A 22,432-nucleotide genomic window follows, 5' to 3' on the forward strand; every position below is an offset into this window, starting at 1 on the left:
AAAAAAAAAAGATAATGTATGCGTTGGGAAGATTGTAGAGAAATGGAATTCTTACACCTTCCTGGTGGGAATGTCAAATGGTGTAGTTGCTTTCCTTTGAAAAAGAGTTTGGTAGTTTCTGAAAAAGTTAAATATAGGGTTACATATGATCTAGCAATTCCACTCCTAGGTATATAGCTAAGAAAATTGAAAATATATGTGAACATAAGGGGAAAAGAAGACTACATAACACATAGATGCAGGAAGAAGAATACTGAGAGAGTTAGAATAGAAAACAGTTTCATAATCAATTGCATAAATTAACTTTGGTTTTTCCCCTGTGTTTTGGGGTGTGTGTGTGTGTGTGTGTGTGTGTGTGTTTTGCTGTAAAGAAAGTTTCCTTTACTACATATTGTAAATGGAGGAAGATCCAAATAAATTTAAAAGCTTGTCAAATACAAAGGAAACAAAGATAACGAAAGTGCTAGCATGCTTCTCTTGTGTTTTTAACGCACAGAGGAAAAAATAAAACACTAAAAGACACAGGGAAGAACATCATGACAGTCTAAGACATTGGAATCTGTCCCTTATTATAAAAGCCTTAAGATCTGTTTGCCCTTAAAGGCAAGTGGGATGAGTTCATGACAGCCCTAAGAAAACCCGTTGGGAGGGGTGCCTGAGCAGTTCAGTTGGTTGAGCATCTGACTCTTGGTTTAGGCTAGGGTCATGATCTCACGGATGGTCAGATTGAGCGCCTTGTCCCACTCTCTCCCTCTACCCACCCCCCATTCTCTCTCTCAAATAAATGAAGATGAACAAAACAGTAAACTACTTGGGAAACTATTTCTGCCTTGGTGATTTATACACACACAAGAATGAACAATCAGAACTATGCTGAGATAATTTTTTAGAAAGAGATGGGAACTGTGGTATCAGCACAAGGGTAGACAGCAACTGAGAGTGGCCAGTGAGGGGTGGTTCCCATCAGTGGGGACCTTCGGGGGGACCGGGCAGTCTTGTGTATCAGCACGGCCTTGGCAACTGGAAGGCAGCAGCTCCCCAGGTTCCATGTCATCTCGGACGTTCCAACTCTGTTATTTCAAGTGCAGACCGTTACCTGGCATTCTGAGTGCTCCCTCTGTCATTCCGTTTGGAGTGTGAGCTAGGGGCAGTGCCTTCAGCTCTCAGCTGTGGCATCTTGAACCTTGGTTTTGTGGTTCCTGAATCTCAGGTGCTGTGGGGTGTTGTTCAAATTGTTCCCAACAGTAAGTAAAGACTTCCTGTATCCTCACCCCTCAGTCCTGATGAAACCTACTTGATTTCACTGGTTTTTAACCATCCTGTGTTTGGGTTTCTTCTCCTCAGTCCCCAGCTCTACCTCCTCGGCCACACGTCACCATGGCAGCACCTCTTGGCCCTCTGTCTGATCCAGGGGCAGAAATCAGCCTCCTGGAAATCAACCAGGAGCTTCAATCCCAGCTGGAAAAAAGCAAGCAGGACTTCCGAGACCTCAAGGAGAAATTCCTTATATCCGAATGTACTGCCTACTCCCTGGCCAACCAGCTGCAGAAATACAGTAAGTCCTACAAGATCATGGCCACCAAAGACATATCTGTCTGTATTCCTTCTGAGAAACTAAAAACCTCTCCAGATGCTGTCTTCTCTCTTCCAATGTCACATAAATTTCATTCTGACCACAATCCGGGAAATGTAGAAGTGGGTATTTTATCCTCAGTTTGCTGAGGATGGGAAAACTGAAGACAAAGAGGTTAACAGTGACATGTCAGGTGGGGTTAGAGTTAACATCCCAGTTCCTGCTTCCTGGTGCGGACACAGAAACGCCTGGTCCTCTCAGGATGGTCTCTGTGCTGTATCAGATCCTGCATGCCTGCAGGCCTAAGTGTCAGGGACTAAGGAACTCTCTCAGGTCCCGCTTCTCTGAGGTCCCATTGGTAAAGCACCAAGTTAGTTACACTAGGGAAACATCCTGATGGCACACCCGGGGGCGAGAGGGAGGGTAGCAGGTGACACTACCTGCTTTCAAGGAGATGGAAGTGGTAAGTGGAAAGTGGAAAGAAGGTCTCCTTTCCCCCTAAAACTGTGGTATCTGTGAGTGACGCCATCCACACAGTGACTTCCCTTGTGAGAGGGAACCGGTGCAGAGCCTCTGCTTCCTGAGTCCACGGAGGCCATTTGATACCCACTGGCAAGGGTGAGGGTGTTTCAGGGAACATCACGGTCTCTCCCTGAGCTGGGGACCTTCAGACGTGCAGGATGGCCAGCAGGTCCAGGCCTGGGCCAGGAGACATGTGGCCTAGTGAGAAGGAGGGTGAGTGGGGGAGACCACAGCCCCGGGAACCAGCCAAGCCAGGGTGTGGGGCAGGCCTTCCCCCACAGTCAGCCTGAAATGGGGAGCTCAGCTGCCTGTTCATTAGGAGGGGCCTGCGCTGGCAGAAGGAGTCATGAGAACGGGGCACGTGCACAGCCGAGCGATAGGAAGGAATCCTGACAACTCTCAGCCCGCATTTTTGTCATTTTCTCACAATTTGCTTTCAATAGAACAAGGGGAGGTGTAATTAAAAACGAATGACGCAGAGAAAAAAAAAACTGAGGCATGCTTTTTACGAAAGGGAAGAGATGATGAACTTTCAGGGAAGGACAAGCAGTTTTGTTTACAACTTTCCTGAAAATCATCACATAAGTGTGGGAAACCAGTTGTGAAGATGATGCAAACAGATATCACCTGAGGGCGTGGGGTGGCGGTAACACAGCACAGGGGAGAAAAGCATGGGTTGTAGGTCAGTCAGCCTGGGCTAAATCCATGGTGCCCAACGTCCTGTGCCTCAGTTTCCTCCTTGTTAACCTGTTAGTGTTGTGGGACCTACTTCTCTGAGTCAGAATGAATACTGAGTAATTTCTTGTAACGCTCTAAGAGCAGAACCTGGAACTGTGTAACTCTGTTCATCATTCTACTGCTTCTCATAACACAAACTGTATTAGGATTGGGCCATATTCCTCTCCGGTGCTTCTGGTTTTATGCATTGTGGTTTCCACAAGTGTAACCGGATGAATTTTTACCTTTGAGATACTTGCTCAGTATAGAAATCCCAGCTCAGGGGACCCATCAGTCCAGTAGCCCTGGGGGCCTTATGTCATGTCCCTGCTTAGTGTTTCACTTAGGAGTCTCCAAGGCTTGCTAGAGTGACCATGATCAGGGGAACCCAAATTCTGACTCTACCAAATACCAGTTCATCACCATGTCCAGTTCCTCTCTGTGCCTTGGGGCTGTTCTTTCCTGGGCTCTGAAACAGGGAATAATCGACTGCCCTGTAGTTGGGAGGCTGAAGAATGTGATGTGGAGCTCCCAGCGCAGAGCCAGGTGGCCGGGGTTCCAGTTGTCCTAGGATGGACCCTGCCTCGTCCCTTGAAGGCAGCGAGCACAGCAGCATGTCCAGCTTTCCCCTGAGGCAGGCGTCTCTGTTTCTCAGAGTGTGAAGAGTCCACCGACCTCATCGAATCCGTGCTGGGAGAGAAGGTGCAGTTTGAGAAGGGGAAGCAGGCAGACACGGTGGCTGAGAAGCTCAGGTAAGGAAGGCTCCATGTGGGAGGCTGCAGGGACGCTGTGGGCATCTTTGACTTGGGGCAGCAACAAGTCTGGGCCAGGAAAGGGCAGAAACGTCATGGCAGGCACGTGACCCAAATATTTCTAAAACAACTAAGACAACAGTGATTGGTAAATGATGGACTCCAATGACTCAAAGTCTCGCTCTCTCTCTGGAAAAAAATATCAAAGTCCCCAAGTTCAAGGGAACAATTCGTGGCTTTTAGCACATTCACAGTGTTGCGAGATCACCACCTCACTTACCTTTCACAGAGTCATGACCTGGCTGACCACAGCTTGAGCCTGCCATTCTCCTGAGCTCACCAGTTCACACCAGCTCTACTGGACATGCTTCTGCGTCTGGCGCTGTGTCCTTTCACTGCACGCCGCGCTGTGTGTAGTTTTCCAGGGAAACGGGTGTCCCCGAAGTTAGCAGCTGAAGGGACATCTCTCTGGCGTGTGCTTAGGAGAACCCCTGGCTCTGTTTACAGAAGGAAAAGGTGTAAGGGATGTGCAGGGTTCACGGCTCCTTTGGGGAAATTCTGCCAGAAATCATCACGAAAGATCTTATTGTCTGTTGTTCAACTCTTTGCATTTTAAAATTTTCTCTCTGCCCTGCCTTAGGCTATGTCATACCCTCATTAAAGACCAGGCTAAAGAGCTGACCCGTTTGTATCAGAAGTTACGGAAAGGGAAAGACGTTTCCCAACTGCTCAATAACCTCCTCGAGGACCTCCTCACCCATGATGACCCTGAGCATTCCCAAGGGCAGGGCTTCCAAGAGCAACTGGCTGAGGGGCGCAGGCTGGCCAAGTGCCTTGCCCGAAAGCTCAGCCCAGGTAAGGCGGCCACCGGCCCTGATGCCCGGAGCTGCGCCAAGGCCCTGGGCTCACAAGAGACTCCCCGCCTGGCCTCACGCCGTGTGCAGCAGCCCTCCTGGATTCCCCATAGCAAGTGGGGCCATGAGAGAACCAGGAGTGGAAGGTGGTAACAGAGAGCAGAAATGCACAGTGTGGAGGTAATAGTGCTCCACGTGTCTGCTTCCTCCCTGAGGGAATGCAGCCTTTGGAGCGGGAGGCAGCCTCCACCAGTCTTTGAGCCAGAGAGCAAAATGTGACAGGAGGATGCTTGTTAGTGTGCAAGGATCCCTGCACTAAGTGGGAGGTTCCCAGAGTCAGCGTGGTCTGTATTAATTGTGGGTGAGAAAGTGAGTTTTACTTTCTCCATATCTGTCTCCTCATCTGGAAAGTATATCAAATAACCTGTTGATACTGTAGTGATCAGATAGGGAAAATTCATGAATGCATGTCAGGAAAAAATAATGCTCCTGACTGTGTGGAGTTGGATGAGGTCCTTGATGCAGTAGGACTTGGAGGTGGGAGTGCTGTTTAGACGGGACCGCTTTTCGTAGACGGATGTCCCCTTGATAACACTGAAGCCCACGTGGGGGCCCTTGAAGTCCCCGGTGGAGGGATGTGGGACAGGGTGGTTGTCCTGTCGTGAGGGCAAGGAGGCGGCTCTATGTGAGAGCTGTGAACCCACAGAGAGTCTGTGGCTATGGTGGGACCTGTGGCACTCTGCAAGACACGGTGCAGAAATGAAGCTGACAAGCATTCCCTGATATGGACAACAAGAGCCGGTAGAACGTGTTGCCCAGGTTCAGTGATGCTGATCCTCAGAATCAGAGACACACTGCCTGACGCATCAGAAATCCATGCCACAGCAGTTCTTAAAGACAGTGCCCTAAACTCAGTAGAATACCTAGTCATTCATAGACCCTTAGGTCTCCAGGGACATAGAAGCCGCTGTGTTTATAGTGGTGATGTGGGAAATAGCTGATGGGACATTTCTGAATTTATTTGCAGAAAATTATGAGGATGAGGAGGATGAAGAAGAACAAGGAACCCTCACTCCCAGGTGACAATGAAAATTCTGGAACCAATAATGTGTGGGTCAAAATGGACAGGGTCTCAGAAAGTAAAGTAAGTGAGGTCAAGAGAGTGACAGATGTCAGATGCAAGGTTAAGCAAAACTGCAGATGGTCCCCAAAGGATGGCCGTTTTGGCTTGGTTGCCTGTTGTCTCTGTGGTGTTGTAAGACCGAGATGAATTCACCAGCCTTAGGATTCCCCGTGGGGACAAAAATACCCATTCTTTCCTGTAAATGGACACCGGGAGGAGATGCATATCTACTTCCTACACAGTTCTCTAAGGTCCTTGGTAGGAAGGTAACTCACCAAGGAATTGGTAAACAGACAACTAGCAAAATTAAAACCAAGAGAAGTACCTAACCAAACTCCAAAAACTTGGGGTGTCATGTGACACTATTAATGACAAAGTGCCTAGAAGGCACACATTTCTGCAGTCTGCAGGTACTCCAGAGCTGTAAGTAATTGACCAATCTATGTAAAAATCATCCTGACTCAGGCCCGTGGTGGTTGCCCCTGGTCTGGTCTCCACTGTGCTTCTTGTTGTGACCGCATCCTGCTGGGAGGGTGGAGTCTCATTCCTAGTCAGTGCTTCTGTGGCCAGTGCTCTGAGGATCAGCTCCTGCTCTCCCAGCCCCGGGCAGCCACACTCTGCCTCTTATAGGTTGGTGTGCTTGTTCCCTCTCCAGCCGGTGCCCTGTGCCTCTTGTGACCACTCCATATAACTCCCATCCAACCAGCTAGGAAGCCACAGTGTCTGATCCTCCTGGTTTGATCTCTTGTCATTCCTGTCCTACCCGGCACAGCATGGAGCAGCAGCAAGTTGAAAAGAAGGAAGCCCTACAGGACACAGTGGATGAGTTTGTTTTGACTCCTTCAACTCTGCAAGAAGAGTGTGACAACGACCAGTCCTACAGTGCTGGCGAATTCCCATTAGATGAACAGGAATTCGGCTCTGCTCTGGATTTCGCCTGTGAATGCTCCCACACCCAAGGGGATGAAACGTCACGTGGTCCCCCAGGTAGTGTCCATGTTGTTTGTTCTGCACACCTTGTCTACACTGAGGAAGGTCATCTCTATACACGGGCGTTACAGACACACTTTGCTTTAAATCAGGACATAATGGATGTGGAGACACAGACATCAGGTGGGTCAGGGAGCCTTCAACCATCCTAGGCAGCGGCCATGCCTCTGTCAACCTGGCCCCCGTGTCAGGCCATTGAACCTATGTCATGGGTGACAAGCTCTACCCACCTCAGTAGGACATCCACAAAGTCTTGTCAGATACCCTACGTGGATCAACTGTCTTTTGTTCCGTGCAATGACACTTTCTTTTTAGGATCAATATCTCTCGAGGGCCTAGACCTGTCCAATGTTTTTGGCTCACATACCTGCATATCAAGGAAAGGTGCTTTCCCTGGTTTCACTGCTCTCAGGCCCAGGCACAATCTTCTCTATGTGGGTTCAACTTAGCCAAGTGGTCATCTGAAAACAACTGTCATTACCTTGCCTGGATGTTCCTATGAAGCCAAGCTGGGCTCTGGCATCACTCAGACCAAATGGCTTTTGTGTCGGTAGAACACCAAAGATTCTTTTTGATTTGAGGTTTTCTACAGTTGATTCATTAGTCTAGTTTCAAGAATAAATTCCTGGGAAGCATCAAGAGCCATGGTATGTCATGGAATAACCCCATTTTGCAGCAACACTTCAAGAAAGTGCTTGGACTCCTCCGCAGGACCTCTGGGGAAAATATATTCGGAACTCTTTTTACAGACTCCCATCAGAGGAGGATATTGGGATAATTTGTGGGGGAGAAGAAAGTGAATTTCTGCAGCAGGTTAGGGAGCAGTCCTGTGCACTGCTCGTAAGACTTAACCTTGGCCATCCTGGAATATCCCTGCCAGAGCACTAGGGTCTTGCCCTGAGAATCTTAATGTCCTTGCAGTGTGGGTGGTCACTGTGTTGGTAATATGGGAAGTATGATTTCCTTAGTGTCACCTGCTGTCTTGGAACTGATTTTCAGAAAGTCAAGATGATAGAAGGGAAAGAAATGGACAACAGCCAATGTGCCCCAGGTAAGTGTGAAGACTGTGGACTACGAATTTTCCTGGTGACCTCTGGAGACCTCACATCGGGGATAGAGAGAAAGTGCTGCCTAGAAGTATTCCATCCATTCAGTCAATAGCAGAATATGGCCTTTAACCATGTCATCTATTTTCATGTGGTAGTTGTGTAGGTGTCACTTTCTTACTCCCTTTCATGTTGAATAACCTACAGAGAGTGGACACACATGAATTGACCAAAGCCAGGGATTCCGGTAATCAGCTGTTGTCTCCTGTGTGGTTAAAACCAAAGTGAGATGCGTATTAACTTTGTGTCTGTTTGACATCATCATGTTGGAGGAGTTTGGATAGCAAGAGAGGAAGTTGAAGAATAAATGCATGTCCCATCAGAATATTGAGAAAATATTCCTTGGAGTCAGAATGTCTGAGAGGCAGTAAGGCCTCAGGATATTTAGTCCCTTGGACACTGCATGTACAAGTCAATGCAACGTATGCAGAAGGGTTGAAGCCACTTGTTTTGATAACCTCTGTGTGTTGGGAGTCATAATTATGACATGAGTATGACAGGGATGTTTTAGTCTCCTCCTCCGTCACCTGGTTGTGAGGCCAGTGCACAGAATATCTCCTGTTCTGTCTCCCACTGCTCCTCATATCGGAGGCCACACTCTGCTCCTTATATAGGGGGATAGTTTTTCCCTCCAAGGGGACAGCCCCATTGCTTTCTGGGACCACTCGCTATCACACCCATCAACACCAGCTAGGAAGCCATGGTGTCTGATCCTCCTGGTTTGATCTTCTATCATTGTTGTCTCCCCCGGCATAGCATGGAGCCCCAGGATGTTGAAAAGAAGGAATTCCTACAGGACACAGTGGATGAATGTGTTTTCGCTCCTTCAACTGAGCAAGAAAGGCGTGACAGCGGCCAGTCTTACCGTGATGGCAAATTCCTGTTTGATGAACCTGAAATTGGGTCTACTCTGGATATGGCCTATGAATGCTCCCATTCCAAAGGGGCTATAACTCCACGTGGTCCCCCAGGTGGTGTCCATATTCCTTGTTCCTCACACCCTGCCAGACTCATACACCTCTCCAGCCCAGGCCCACGAGGTCACTGCCAGACCTCCTAATTATGAATTCAGCTCGTGTCCTCTCTTGCAAGGCTCTAATTTCCATTCTTGAAACATGCCCCTGAATTTGGATGCCTGCCAAGGCTGTTGGCAGCCTTTTCTGTATCTCTGGAGATAGCACTCCCCTGGTTCACGCTCTTCACTTCGTCTGTGTCTTCATTTGTCTTATCTCATCTCAAGTCAGCTGAGAACCCGAACTGGACCACTGCTATGGGACAGTGTATGTTTCTCTGGAGCAATGCAGGGTCCTGAAACTTCCCTACCCCATGAATGGCCCCTGTTTCTTTGTAGCTTTCAAGATTGTTCTGATTTGATGGCGTGTAGAATCCATTCATTGGTTTAATCTGCATGGCTGATTCCTCTAAACCATTCACCTGTTGGAATTTCAGATGGAAAAAGCCTCAATATTGCAGCAAATGTCTAGGAAGCAGCCAGGGAGTTCCCCCAGGATCTCTGAGAAACAGAATCGGTTTGTTTGCCTAGACTCAAGATTTAGGATGCTATGAGGATGGCTTGTTTTATCAGGGATATTGGTTTAATAACTCAAGAGTACCATCCCAATTTTTGCCTGCGAGGCCTTACCTAAGCGCTCCTGGATGTTTACACTCACAGTTGCCTGGTATTGCTGTGCTTATATGTCTGTCCTGTGCTATGCAGGATATAGGAGTGGGCATCTGTGAAGGCGAATGTGCTTAACGTAATTCTTTCTCTTCATTATTTGCAGAAGACCGAACTGATCAGGAGGGTCTGGGAAGACAAGAGCCGGCTGCCCCCAGGTAACTCTGGACACTCGGGGTCTGGGGATTCAAAAGTGGCACCCGGGGAGAAGCAGAAAGTGCTGACGAGCACGGTATTATCCATGCGGTCAAGGACAAATTACCAGTTTCACAATGTTCTCTGTCTTCACCGTTGTACTGGGATTGCTTCCCATTTCTTAATGACTTCTCGAGTTGAGTAAGCCACAGTCCGCTGACCCGGGTGAACGAATATGTCACAGGGACCACGGTGCTTGCTCATTCTTGTGTGCTTTAGAGAGCCATGCACATCTGCTCTCTGTCTTTAGATTTCGCTTTTTGACATGTGTTCATAACATTAAAATATCATAGCAAGTAGACAAACATGTTCTATGATGCCACAAGGTTGAGAGAAAGAGGGCTTCGTGGCATGAGATTTCTGTGACACTCCACTGCCCCCAGAGCTGCCCGTGCTTGGCCACTACATGCAGAACTCAATGCCATTTGCATGGAAGGGGAAAGGCCACCATTGTGGGACTCGTGTGGTATGAGTCATAAGTGGACGGCACAGAGATAATTCAGTCTCTTTCGCCAGAAGCTTGCTATTTGGCCCATGCACGAGCACTTATTTTCCTTTCGAACAGCTGCCCCTGTGTGAAACACAACGTGTCCCACGAAAACAAGAATCGTTTCTCTTCTTAATGGGTCCTTCCCCTCTTTGCTTTCTTGACCACTCCCTTCCGCCTTGCATCAAAGCCTGACAATACTTATGACTTCAGATCCCTCTTAGGTTAATCTTCACTTGTCCCTACCCTGCAGGCTCAGCAAACAGCTGGTAGAGGTGGTACAGCAGGACGTCTCAAGGGACTCTCAGGATGAACACTACTTGACATACTCAGTTCTTCCCGACCTGTCTGACTCCTACTGGCCTTACAGGAGCACCAACATCTTCCTACCCGAGGAACTGGAAGTCTGTTCCTCTCTGGAAGTGACCAGTGAGTACTCCATTGTCCAGGTGATCAAGCTCCACCTGGACACCCACAAAGATCTCCTGTTCTTTGTACCCCAGACCTCTGCTGTGCCGAGAGAGGTCATCCCTGTGGGCAGGCCCTGTAGAGACAAACTGATCTGCACTGGGCTCTAGGATTGAGTTTTAAGCACAGACATCAGGTGGGCGAGGCACATTTGCTCTCTTCTTAGTCCCAGGGCATGCCCATGTTACCTTGAATTCTCTGTCACTTCGTTGTTGGGCCAAGGCAGGCACGACAAGCTCAACTCACCTCAGCAACACGACCATAAAACCTGTCTGTCAGACCTAATTTGGATGAAATGTCTCTTTTCACCTCTAATAAGCTCTATGTTTCATCTCGGAGGTGGGTCCGTTAAGAATCTGTGCCTGCCGCAGTCACTTGGCATTCTTGTCCAGGGTTAACTGGTTTTGCTATTCTTAGCCCCATTCTCTGTCTCCTTTAGGTTGGCTTGTCTTCCTAAACAGTTGTCTGAAAACCCACCCTAAGTGTCTCTACTGATAGCTTGATTGTGTGTTTCCAGAAGCAGAGCTGTGCCTTGGCATTCTCCCACCACATGAATCAGGCCAATGTTCTGAGTAGCACCAAAGACTCACTTGAATTTCAGTGTCTGTAGTTGCATTCCATCTGTTCAGTCTCAGTGTACAAATTCCACGGAGCCTTCAACAACCAGGCTATCTGACGAGAGAAGGGTGAATGCTGCAGCGATCCTTTTAGAATGCAGGGAGGCTGGCTCCCCAGAATCTGTGTCAAAGAGAGAAGTTCAAGTGCTTGCACAGACGACAGGGGAGACTGTGATGTTAATCTCCTAGATAGAATAAATTTTTCCAAATGGCTCAGGCCGGAAATCAAGCCAGTTATCACATGACAATATCGGAGGCACCCTGACATATTCTTCTGACTGAACCTGTTCTCACATTGAACGTATCTGAGTGTGTGGGTAACATGAGACCCTGGATTATTAACGTACCGAGAAGGATCTCATTCATGACCAGCCCTGTCTCTATATAATTACAGAAAATCAATTCCACCATGAGGAGGAAGAAGACCAGGACCAGGCATGCCCCAGGTAACTCTGATGAATCATGGGTTGTTATTTCAGTGGTTAAACTGAAGGATTGCATCTCGAGGAAAAAATAGAAATGGCCGAACATATCTATTGCATCCATTCTTCAATTACAAAGTATCTCTTTTAACTTTGATGTATGTCTTCACCGTGTAACACGGTTACGTTCCTTTTATTGACCCCTCCATTTCAATAACCTGCAGTCAGTTGAACTTTGTGAACTAATCCTTCACAGGGATTCTCCGCATTCCCCTCTTCTCTCTTTGGTAAAACCAGAGTGAGAGGCATATCTGCCTCTAACTCTTTGGTGTTACCACATTGAGGATATATTATAGGAAAAGAACACCTCCTGTCACAGTAGTTAGAGAAAGAGACACTGAAGACACAAGATGTCTCCATTTTGAAGATGCCTTTTAACACCCGCGTTCACTTGGTCAGTGAAGGTAGTATCGACAACATTTACGTAAATGTGTTGAAGTCACCTTTAGGATTATCCATGCAGGCTGTGAGTCATGACTTCCACACTAGTTCAGGTTGTTGCTCAGAAGCTTAGTTCTGTGGCCACTGCCCTGAGCACCTTCCGTTCTCTATATCTACTGCCCCCACAGCACCACACTGCCGCCTGAAACAGGAGCAGAGTTGTTGCTGTCAAAAATTGGTGTGCCCCTTTTTTATGAGTGTAATTCCCAGCTGCCCATCAAAACGGTTAGGATGGTGGGAGGTCCACCTTTCTTGTCTTAATATTCAGATCTCCCCACCCTACCAGGTTCAGCAGGGAGCTGCCAGTGGTGGAAGTGCAGGACAACCCATGGGACTCAATGGATGAATGCTGTATGATTTCCTCAGCATTTCCTGGCCTGTCTGACCCCCACGGGAATTCTAGGAGGGCTGACATTCACTCTTTCCAAGATCTGGACATCTGTTCTCCTCTGGAAGCCGCTCGTGAGTCCTCCACTGTCCATGTGATAAAGCTCCAACTGGCCTCCCAAGTTGCCCCGCTATTTTTGGTATCCAACCTCTGGTTCCGCTGAGATGTGTCATCGCTGTGTAGAAGCCCGCTAGACATAGGGATCTGAGTCAGGCCCCAGGATAGACTTTTCACCATAGACATCAGGTGAGTCAGGGACCTACCGTTTGTTCCGTATCTCCGGCCATGCTTACGGCTCCTGACAGAAGTTAGGACATTGGAGTCAAGGCAGATATGACGAACTCACTCTCAGTTGAGCTGCATATGCAGAGGTGTCTGTCTTTGTTCCTGATTTCCTTTAAATGCCTCTCCTCATCTGCACTGCTCTCCTTTGTAGACCCGAAAAACATCCCTTGAATTTTTGTGCCTGTCCAAAGATGTTGTCAGCCTTACCTGTATCTTTGGATTTGTCATTTCCCTGCTTTCACTGCACCGATCCCCAGTGTCTGTATCCTCTGTGTTGTCTGTCTACACTGAGTCATCGTCGGAGTATTGCACGTCAACGCTTCTACCATCAGCCTCCTTGTATGTTTTCCTCGAAGCAAAGCTGAGCCTGGGCATCGCCCCTCCCCATGCATGGCTCATATGTCTGTGTAGCACAAAGGACTGTACACAATAGATTCCTTTTGCTGTGAGGGTTTGCAGATTCCATCCATCAGCCTGGTCTTTGTGTCTAAATTCCCTTAAACCCTCACACCTAGAGCATCTCATACTATACTATAAGGGAATGAGAGTTTGTTCCAGTAAGGTTTTAGAATGCATGTAAGCTGTTCCCCAGAATCTGTGGTAAAACAGATGTTTCACTCTGTACACAGACACTTGAGATGTGGCCCTATCACATTAGGGAGCTCATGCCCAATGGTATAGGAAAGAAAACCAAGGCACAATCCCAAGGTACTACCTGAGGCCTCCAGGAGGATTTCTCTCAGAGTATCCTGCTGCCCCACTAAGGGTAATTATGCCCATGCACTAGTTGTATTGGATACTTAATTTTAACGTACAAATGTTCTGTTTATGTGACTGGACCGGTCTGTATTTGTTTGTAGAAAATCATAATGATCTTTTGGAGGAAGACCAAGACCGGATATGCCCCAGGTAACTCTGAAGAATCATGGGCTTTAATTCAATGGTGACATCTCGTGATCTCAGATCTAGGCAAATCTAGAAAGTGCTAAACGTACCTATTTTACCCATTCAGCCACCCACAAAATCTTCCGTTAGCAGTGTTCTCTGTTTCACTGTGGTACTTCTAGAGGCCCCTTTCTTAATCCCCCCCCAAAAGCAGGAACCTCTTGTCCATTGATGCAGGTATCCTAAGCAGTCACAGGGACACTTTGTATTGGATCCATCCAAAATGCCCATCTGTCGCTGCTGGTTTCGCATTATGATGATGGCAGGAATTCATGGCAAGGGAAGTCTTTAGGAAAACGAAAATTCATGTCTCAGTATTTAGACAAGTAGGCCTTGGACATACGAGCTTTCTAGGAATCTACAATGCTGCCAATCTGGGGTTGTCTTGGTGATTTCTGTAAATTTCAACAAAATGTATGGAAAAGTGTTGATGCCGGTTTTATTGTTTTCTGAGTGTGCTATGTGTTGTGACTGTTGTGCACAGGGCTGGTTCAGGCTCCTTCCCTTAAGCTCCCATTCTGTCCATGCTCTGAGCACCTCCTGCTCTCGCTCCCTCCCCGCCTCCGTGATCTCTCCCCAGTGCAGCCACACTCTGGCCCCAGATAGAGGCAGAATGGTTCATCTCCCTTGATGGGGACTTCCCATTGGTTTCCTGTGACCAGTCCCTCCTCCCTGCCACCAAAACCAGCTGGGACTCCGTGTTGACTCAACCTTCTCGTTGCATCTCCTGTCCTCCCTGTAACACCAGGTTCCCCAGGGAGCTGCCAGTAGCAGAAGAGAATGAAGTCCCACAGGACTCACTGGACGAATGTTGTTTGACTTCTTCAGTTGGCCATGACCTGCCAGACACCTGGAGGCCGTATACAAGTGCCTCATCCATATTTGATACTCTGGAAACTTTCTTGGGTCTGGATGTATATGGTAAGTACTCCCACGTGAGGGGCACAAGGTTCCTGGGGCGGGGGCTCCAAGGAAGCCTGTCTTCTCTGTATCCAACAACCTAAATAGGCTGAGACATGCACCCGTGGCAACAGGCCCTGTAGACTCAAACTGGTTTGAACTTTGCCCTTGGAGTTAATTTTGAAAACACTGGGACACCTGGGTGTTTCAGTTGGTTATGCATCCAGCTCTTGATGTCCACTCAGATCTTCATCTCAGGGTTGTGAGTTCAAGCCCCAGGTTAAGCTCCACACTGGTTGTGGAGCCTACTTCAAAAAAAAAAAAAAAGTGTGTTTTGAATCAGACAAATTTCCTTTCCTTCTGTCTCAGACTACCCTCTGTCACCCGGCCCCCTCACAAGTGCAGGCTGTTGGTACCAAGTCAGGTTGGAGAGGAGAAATGGAGGGAAAAGGGCAAAAACTCAGCCACCACTATCTCACCTGGAGACATCTGGGTCACAGACCTCTTTTTATTTCTTGCAAGAAGAATTCTGTGCTACCCATGAAATTCTGTTGCCAGTTATATTTCCTGTGTGCTTCCTGCAAAGTCTCTGGCTCTCCACACAGGTTTCCAGTCAGCTCCATATTTGTAGCATCGGAAATCAGCATTTGTTGCTGATTTTAATGTTTTTGCTCCTGGGGTGCCTACGTTCCTCTGGAGCATATAGATCGAAAATCCTCAGCCTCGAATCCTGTCTGTACACCATGGTTTCAGTGAAGCCAGAGCCCTAGCCCCGGTTTTCCATCCTCCACGGATGGCGTGCTTTTTACCCTTCCTGCAGCGTCAGTGACTTTTCCCCCATGTGGATATGTTTTCAGTCAAGTGTCTGCTCAGTGGCATAATGTCCTATCAATGATCAAAGGCCCGTGCACTTGACGTGGGCGTGGCCTCATTCAGGAGCAAAGCAGAGTTGTTCCCCTCTCCAGATTCTTCAGAAAATGCTGCCTGCTGAGCCAGACCCCTTTGGGGCCACACTCTCACAGGAGTGCAGGCTAAAACCCAATTTCCCTTTCTTCCCATTCAGGGTATTTTTTGGCCTTCCCTTCTGGGAGAAGCATTGGCATCGTTAGGAGTCTTTCTTTGCTCATCAAATCACTTTGAAGGAGCAGCAAGGAGTATAAGATGTTCCTTGCCCTGTCAATGTTGTATAGTGAAATTGGCCGTGAAACGATTTGTCCCTCACCTTATTTGGTCAGTAACAGCCTTTCCACACTAGGACCACTTTCTCCCCTGTTTCCTATCCCTCCCCGAGGGGTAAGGAAGCCAAGGCTTCCTAGGGGTTACAGCAATTCAGGAAGCAGAAATGAAACACAGAGTTATTTACTCTTGTGCTCTACCATGACCCTTCCCGTGCCCACTCAGCAGCAGCTCTATTTCTCTGGAAGCATCGGGTCCTCACAGGGACACTCTCGAGTCCATGTGGCATCTCCTGTGACAGCTGAGGTTGCTGAGCCTCAGCAAGGTCACGTCACTTGCCCAAGACTTCTGGCCAGTGGGTAGTGGGACATCAGACTCACCAGATCAGGCTGTCCATTGATCTCAACTCAGTCCTGTCAGGGAGTAGGTGGGGATGGAGCTCACACTTTCATCTCTGCTTTTGTACCAAATTATTTGAAACAGTTGTGAATGTAAACAAAAATGTTGCAAGACTGTCCCAAAGACCCCTGTGACTCAGCCATGCATCTGCCAACCCCTACCCTGTGTGTCACTCTGTGGTGTAAGCAGAGCCAGCGGCTCGTCCAGCCCCTCTGCGAGATCAAGGTCTCAAAGAGGCTCTCCATCCCAAAGCAATCAGGGCTGAGAGTTCCCCAGGCTTTTCTGTTTTCAGAAGGGGTCCCATGGAGGCTCCTCACTTGGCTGCCTGTCACCCTTGTAAGGCTGCACATTCCCTCAGAGATGCTGACGGCCAAGTGTGTGTTCCCATGGGCAGTGGGATGAGAAAGGTTCAGACACATGTCTCAGAAGGCAGGTGTGTATGATACGGCCTTCCATTCACCCTGGACTTTGGGGGCAACTTTCAGCCACGTGGATGGGCTGAGATGAGTGAATGCAGCGTCTATATTATACACGGCCCGTCCAGGGTAGGGGTTCTGACGGCAGCGTGTGATCAGTGTGCATAGGCTGTGATTCCAGCAACAGGGCCGCAGGAGGGCTACTCAGGCCCATCCTGCCTGCACAGGGAGAACCCTTGTAGAAACAGGCCAATCTCATGGAAGTGCCAACCTTAGCTTTCATCCAGGGCTTTTCCCCACTAGCCAAACTAAAAATAGTGGACGGTCCTTCAGAGTTTGATAAAATATTTTCCCTTTCTTCTGCATGTGCAAAGCACATTGTTTGAGTAGATTAAATGAAGCCTGGTAGTTGAGAAAAGAGCCATAAAAGAACGTGAGGAAATTAGGAGTCATAACTTTAAGCACACTTAGACCTTCATTCAAGATATCATTTGAGAATGGGGAACCTGGTTTTGACAACTCCTTCTCCAACCAGATTTGCTAATTGCAGATGATTTAGCCTTTCCCCCAGTAGGAAGTATCATAAAGTCATATGACATGTCCTAAATTGTGCTTAACAATGACTGGTGACAGTGTGCCTCGAGGAATGATGGAAGGCCTACCCATCTGAGAGACGTGCTTGGGGCAGAAGCCGTGGGAGCTGGGGAGGCACCTGGTGTGGCGTGGGGAGAAGTGATTCTGGAGGACAGAGAGGGACCAGAGGACCAAGCGACCCCAGAGGCAGGGTGAGGAGTGGAGAGTGTGTGCAGCAGAGAGGGGACTGAGCGCTCCCCAGCACGGTGGGCGTTTGGGAGGACAGGACTTGGGGGCGTTGCTAGCGCTGGCAGGAAAGAGCAGATAGAAGGAGGTGGGAGAACGCACGGTGAGAGGAGATACAGGGCGTTGCCAGGGAGGCTAAACAGTCACAGACTCATGGAATCGTTTGTAGTGACAGATGAAAAGATTAGGGAGAATGAGATGCACACAAGGGACCAGGAATCATGGCAGGGAGCCGCCAGGCCCCGCTGAGGCTGACCTGCTCTGGCGAGAGGCTGTGGCACGTCTCTGGTTAGCCCCCTTTCTGAGAACACGGACTCCCTTCACAGTCGCAATCTGAGCGGGTTTGATTACGGAGTGCGGTCCACACCTCACTGAGGGGTGTGTGATGTGAGGACTGGGTGCTGTATGCCCTCCCTGAAGACCCACAAGTCTGATCCTATACTACTTCTGGCCTGGAAGTTTCCAAAGGGACTCAGACCGCTGCTACGTTACTCAGAGCTGTTAGCCCTTTCTCCAATGGCAATAGAATATATCGCATACAGATGTGTGGGTGGGGGGAAAGCAATCAGATATTGCAGATAAGAAACCTCAAAAGGCTCCAGAGCTGTGAAATGTTCCCATAACTTGGTCCGTGGTCCCGTCTCTAGTGGTACCTAAAGCATCTAGAGGTACCCTTCGCAACTCCCTTCTCTAGTGGTACCTGAAGCCTGGAGGTCGAACTTGTTTCCCTGTTCGTTTTCTTGAGGGGGAAACAACCGACAACTCCTTCTCCACATGCCCTGAGGCCTCTCTAGGATCTTCTCCCTAGGCTGTAGGACCAAGGTTACTACTAACTGAATGATAGGCATGAACTCATGTGCCCATCCAAAGGCCTGGTGGCGTCAAGTGGGTATTTTCACCTCAGGGACTTTGCTGGCTTGGAACCTGCCATCCCAGCATCCCCAGGCTGGGACATAATGGTGACATCTCCTTCATACATATCATGTGTGCCTTTGTGCTTGCTCACAGTGTGGTCTTAAAGGCAGACGGGGACATCAGACATGGGTGGTCTGGGAGTGCTCAGCTAAGGAGCCCGGGGATTGAGCCCATTGAGATCTCTTCTTGCTTCAGCTCCGATGCAGGCTCCCTGTCACCAAGGGCCATCAAGCGGAAACTGGACTTTCCAAAGGGCAGAGGTGCAGACTTCAGGAGCACGGACACAGCCAAGCACCCAGGTGGCCAATATTCTGCCACTGCAGTTGGACCAGCAGTTGGATTGTGGTGACAACAGAGCCAGGCTCGGCCTCTCCTGCACCCTCGGGAGCCTGGACGCCGAGTTGGGTCCTGGGAACCAATGGCCGCCCTTCCAAGGTGAGTGGGGACAGGAGTAGGCCGTTCTGGTCTCCGCATTGGTCATCACCGGCTCATGGCTGGAGGCCGCAGTGGGGTGAGGTCGAACCCCACGATGCTCCAATACAGCGAGGTGAGCAAGAGCCTGTGTTTAGTGGCAGCTGTGTCCCAGGGCCTGGGCTTGCGACTTCCTGGCTGTTTAACTTAGTCATCTTCTTACGTATTGTCCCCTCGGTCCCCTCATCAGAACCTGTGCAGATGGTATCTCCGTTCCATCAGTGCTGGGAGCATGAAACCACGTCGTTTCTAGGGGGGCTGATTCAACAACAATTGCTTGATAATATCTATGAATTTGTCATGTCTAATTTTGGGGTCTCTGTGGTGCTTGCACACTTGGAAAATGGTGTCAGGGCATGATTCATGGGGGTGGAGCGGTTCCTACTGGCCCCACTTCCCCGGACCCCATCTCCACTGGCTTTCTCAGGAAAGCTCCTGTGCCCGGTTTTCTCTCCGTCAGCATCTCCAAGCCCATCTTCTCTGTTTGGCGCTCACATTCACAATAGAAATACTTGTCTCCGGCTTATTTCTGTTTTTTCCCTTTTCTAAACAAATAAGGGGCCACTTTCCTACACAAAGTGCACACGTCACTCTCTCCTCTGATCCTCCGTCTAGTTCGTCATCTCCCCTCATCCCTGGGGCCTCGTTCCCAGCTTCCTGCTCATCAGAATCCGCCTCTGCTCGGATTTCCTGACGTCTGAGCTTTTCCACCCTCCCCTGGGTCGTGTCTTCCTTACCCTCCCACACTCAGTGTCCCTTCCTGGAGCCTGGGGCCCCGGGACTCCTCTGTCAGGCGCCGAACTACCGGAGAATTGGGGAGGCGCCGTTCCCACGTGGCGGAGACATAAGCAGCAGCTCGGTGGCACCAGGGAGAGGCCCCCGAGAAAGAGCTCAGTGAGTGTTCGGGGATGCACAGCCCAACAAGGGCCTTTGAACGGGACCTACTTACCGTCTTCCCCCTTGAGCCTCTCTGTCACTTCTCCTTGTCGCCCACGGTCCGGGTCCCGACTCACCTCGCAGGCTCACATCCAGGGATAGAGAGAAAGTGCTGCCTAGAACTATTTCATCCATTCAGTCAATAGCAGAATATGCCCTTTAACCATGTCATCTATTTTCATGTGGTAGTTGTGTAGGTGTCACTTTCTTACTCCCTTTCATGTTGAATAACCTACAGAGAGTGGACACACATGAATTGAGCAAACCCAGGGATTCCGGTAATCAGCTGTTTTCTCCTGTGTGGTTAAAACCAAAGTGAGATGTGTATTAATTTTGTGTCTGTTTGACATCATCATGTTGGAGGATTTTGGATAGCAAGAGAGGAAATTGAAGAATAAATGCATGTCCCATCAAAATATTGAGAAAATATTCCTTGGAGTCAGAATGTCTGAGAGGCAGTAAGGCCTCAGGATATTTAGTCCCTTGGACACTGCATGTACAAGTCAATGCAACGTATGCAGAAGGGTTGAAGCCACTTGTTTTGATAAACTCTGTGTGCTGGGAGTCATAATTATGACATGAGTATGACAGGGATGTTTTAGTCACCTCCTCCGTCACCTGGTTATGAGGCCAGTGCACAGAATATCTCCTGCTCTGTCTCCCACTGCTCCTCATATCGGAGGCCACACTCTGCTCCTTATATAGGGGGATAGTGTTTTCCCTCCAAGGGGACAGGCACATTGCTTTCTGGGACCACTCGCTATCACACCCATCAACCCCAGCTAGGAAGCCATGGTGTCTGATCCTCCTGGTTTGATCTTCTATCATTGTTGTCTCCCCCGGCATAGCATGGAGCCCCAGGATGTTGAAAAGAAGGAATTCCTACAGGACACAGTGGATGAATGTGTTTTGGCTCCTTCAAAAGTGCAAGAAAGGCGTGACAGTGGCCAGTCTTACCGTGATGGCAAATTCCTGTTTGATGAACCTGAATTTGGGTCTACTCTGGATATGGCCTATGAATGCTCCCATTCCAAAGGGGCTATAACTCCACGTGGTCCCCCAGGTGGTGTCCATATTCCTTGTTCCTCACACCCTGCCAGACTCATACACCTCTCCATCCCAGGCCCACGAGGTCACTGCCAGACCTCCTAATTATGAATTCAGCTCGTGTCCTCTCTTGCAAGGCTCTAATTTCCATTCTTGAAACATGCCCCTGAATTTGGGTGCCTGCCAAGGCTGTTGGCAGCCTTTTCTATATCTCTGGAGATGGCACTCCCCTGGTTCACGCTCTTCACTTCGTCTATGTCTTCATTTGTCTTATCTCATCTCAAGTCAGCTGAGAACCCGAACTGGACCACTGCTTTGGGACAGTGTATGTTTCTCTGGAGCAATGCAGGGTCCTGAAACTTCCCTACCCCATGAGTGTCCCCTGTTTCTTTGTAGCTTTCAAGATTGTTCTGATTTGATGGCGTGTAGAATCCATTCATTGGTTTAATCTGCATGGCTGATTCCTCTAAACCATTCACCTGTTGGAATTTCAGATGGAAAAAGCCTCAATATTGCAGCAACTGTCTAGGAAGCAGCCAGGGAGTTCCCCCAGGATCTCTGAGAAACAGAATCGGTTTGTTTGCCTAGACTCAAGATTTAGGATGCTATGAGGATGGCTTGTTTTATCAGGGATATTGGTTTAATGACTCAAGAGTACCATCCCAATTTTTGCCCGCGAGGCCTTACCTAAGCGCTCCTGGATGTTTACACTCACAGTTGCCTGGTATTGCTGTGCTTATATGTCTGTCCTGTGCTATGCAGGATATAGGAGTGGGCATCTGTGAAGGCGAATGTGCTTAACGTAATTCTTTCTCTTCATTATTTGCAGAAGACCGAACTGATCAGGAGGGTCTGGGAAGACAAGAGCCGGCTGCCCCCAGGTAATTCTGGACACTCGGGGGCTGGGGATTCAAAAGTGGCACCCGGGGAGAAGCAGAAAGTGCTGACGAGCACGGTATTATCCATGCGTTCAAAGACAAATTACCAGTTTCACAATGTTCTCTGTCTTCACCGTTGTACTGGGATTGCTTCCCATTTCTTAATGACTTCTCGAGTTGAGTAAGCCACAGTCCGCTGACCCGGGTGAACGAATATGTCACAGGGACCACGGTGCTTGCTCATTCTTGTGTGCTTTAGAGAGCCATGCACATCTGCTCTCTGTCTTTAGATTTCGTGTGGACAAGTGTTCATAACATTAAAATATCATAGCTAGTAGACAAACATGTTCTATGATGCCACAAGGTTGAGAGAAAGAGGGCTTCCTGGCATGAGATTTCTGTGACAGTCCACTGCCCCCAGAGCTGCCCGTGCTTGGCCACTACATGCAGAACTCAATGCCATTTGCATGGAAGGGGAAAGGCCACCATTGTGGGACTCGTGTGGTATGAGTCATAAGTGAACGGCACAGAGATAATTCAGTCTCTTTCGCCAGAAGCTTGCTATTTGGCCCGTGCACGAGCACTTATTTTCCTTTCGAACAGCTGCCCCTGTGTGAAACACAACGTGTCCCACGAAAACAAGAATCGTTTCTCTTCTTAATGGGTCCTTCCCCTCTTTGCTTTCTTGACCACTCCCTTCCGCCTTGCATCAAAGCCTGACAGGACTTATGACTTCAGATCCCTCTTAGGTTAATCTTCACTTGTCCCTACCCTGCAGGCTCAGCAGACAGCTGGTAGAGGTGGTACAGCAGGACGTCTCAAGGGACTCTCAGGATGAACACTACTTGACAT

At 48.8% G+C, this 22,432-nt stretch overlaps 1 protein-coding gene across 1 annotated transcript; it reads left to right on the top strand.

The window, feature by feature from the left end:
* The first annotated feature begins 1,377 nt into the window (after positions 1-1,377).
* Positions 1,378-5,501, top strand: LOC148161916 (putative NBPF family member NBPF5). The gene is made up of 4 exons (XM_088020512.1): positions 1,378-1,555; positions 3,468-3,564; positions 4,205-4,419; positions 5,446-5,501. Exons 1-4 carry the CDS (start codon positions 1,378-1,380, stop codon positions 5,499-5,501), a joined length of 546 nt encoding a protein of 181 aa, XP_087876638.1.
* The last annotated feature ends 16,931 nt before the right edge of the window (positions 5,502-22,432 follow it).

This window comes from Eumetopias jubatus, unplaced genomic scaffold (genome assembly GCF_037043125.1).
Source record: "Eumetopias jubatus isolate StellerSeaLion01/CBP00866 unplaced genomic scaffold, mEumJub1_p1.0 scaffold_39, whole genome shotgun sequence".
Classification (NCBI taxonomy): Eukaryota; Metazoa; Chordata; class Mammalia; order Carnivora; family Otariidae; genus Eumetopias; species Eumetopias jubatus.

Bases quoted from the DNA above. Each gene is read 5' to 3' on its own strand.
- LOC148161916 (XM_088020512.1), top strand. From the start codon at position 1,378: ATGGCAGCACCTCTTGGCCCTCTGTCTGATCCAGGGGCAGAAATCAGC. The intron at 1,556-3,467 runs GTAAGTCCTACA...TCTGTTTCTCAG, and splicing joins CAACCAGCTGCAGAAATACA to AGTGTGAAGAGTCCACCGAC. The intron at 3,565-4,204 runs GTAAGGAAGGCT...GCCCTGCCTTAG, and splicing joins ACGGTGGCTGAGAAGCTCAG to GCTATGTCATACCCTCATTA.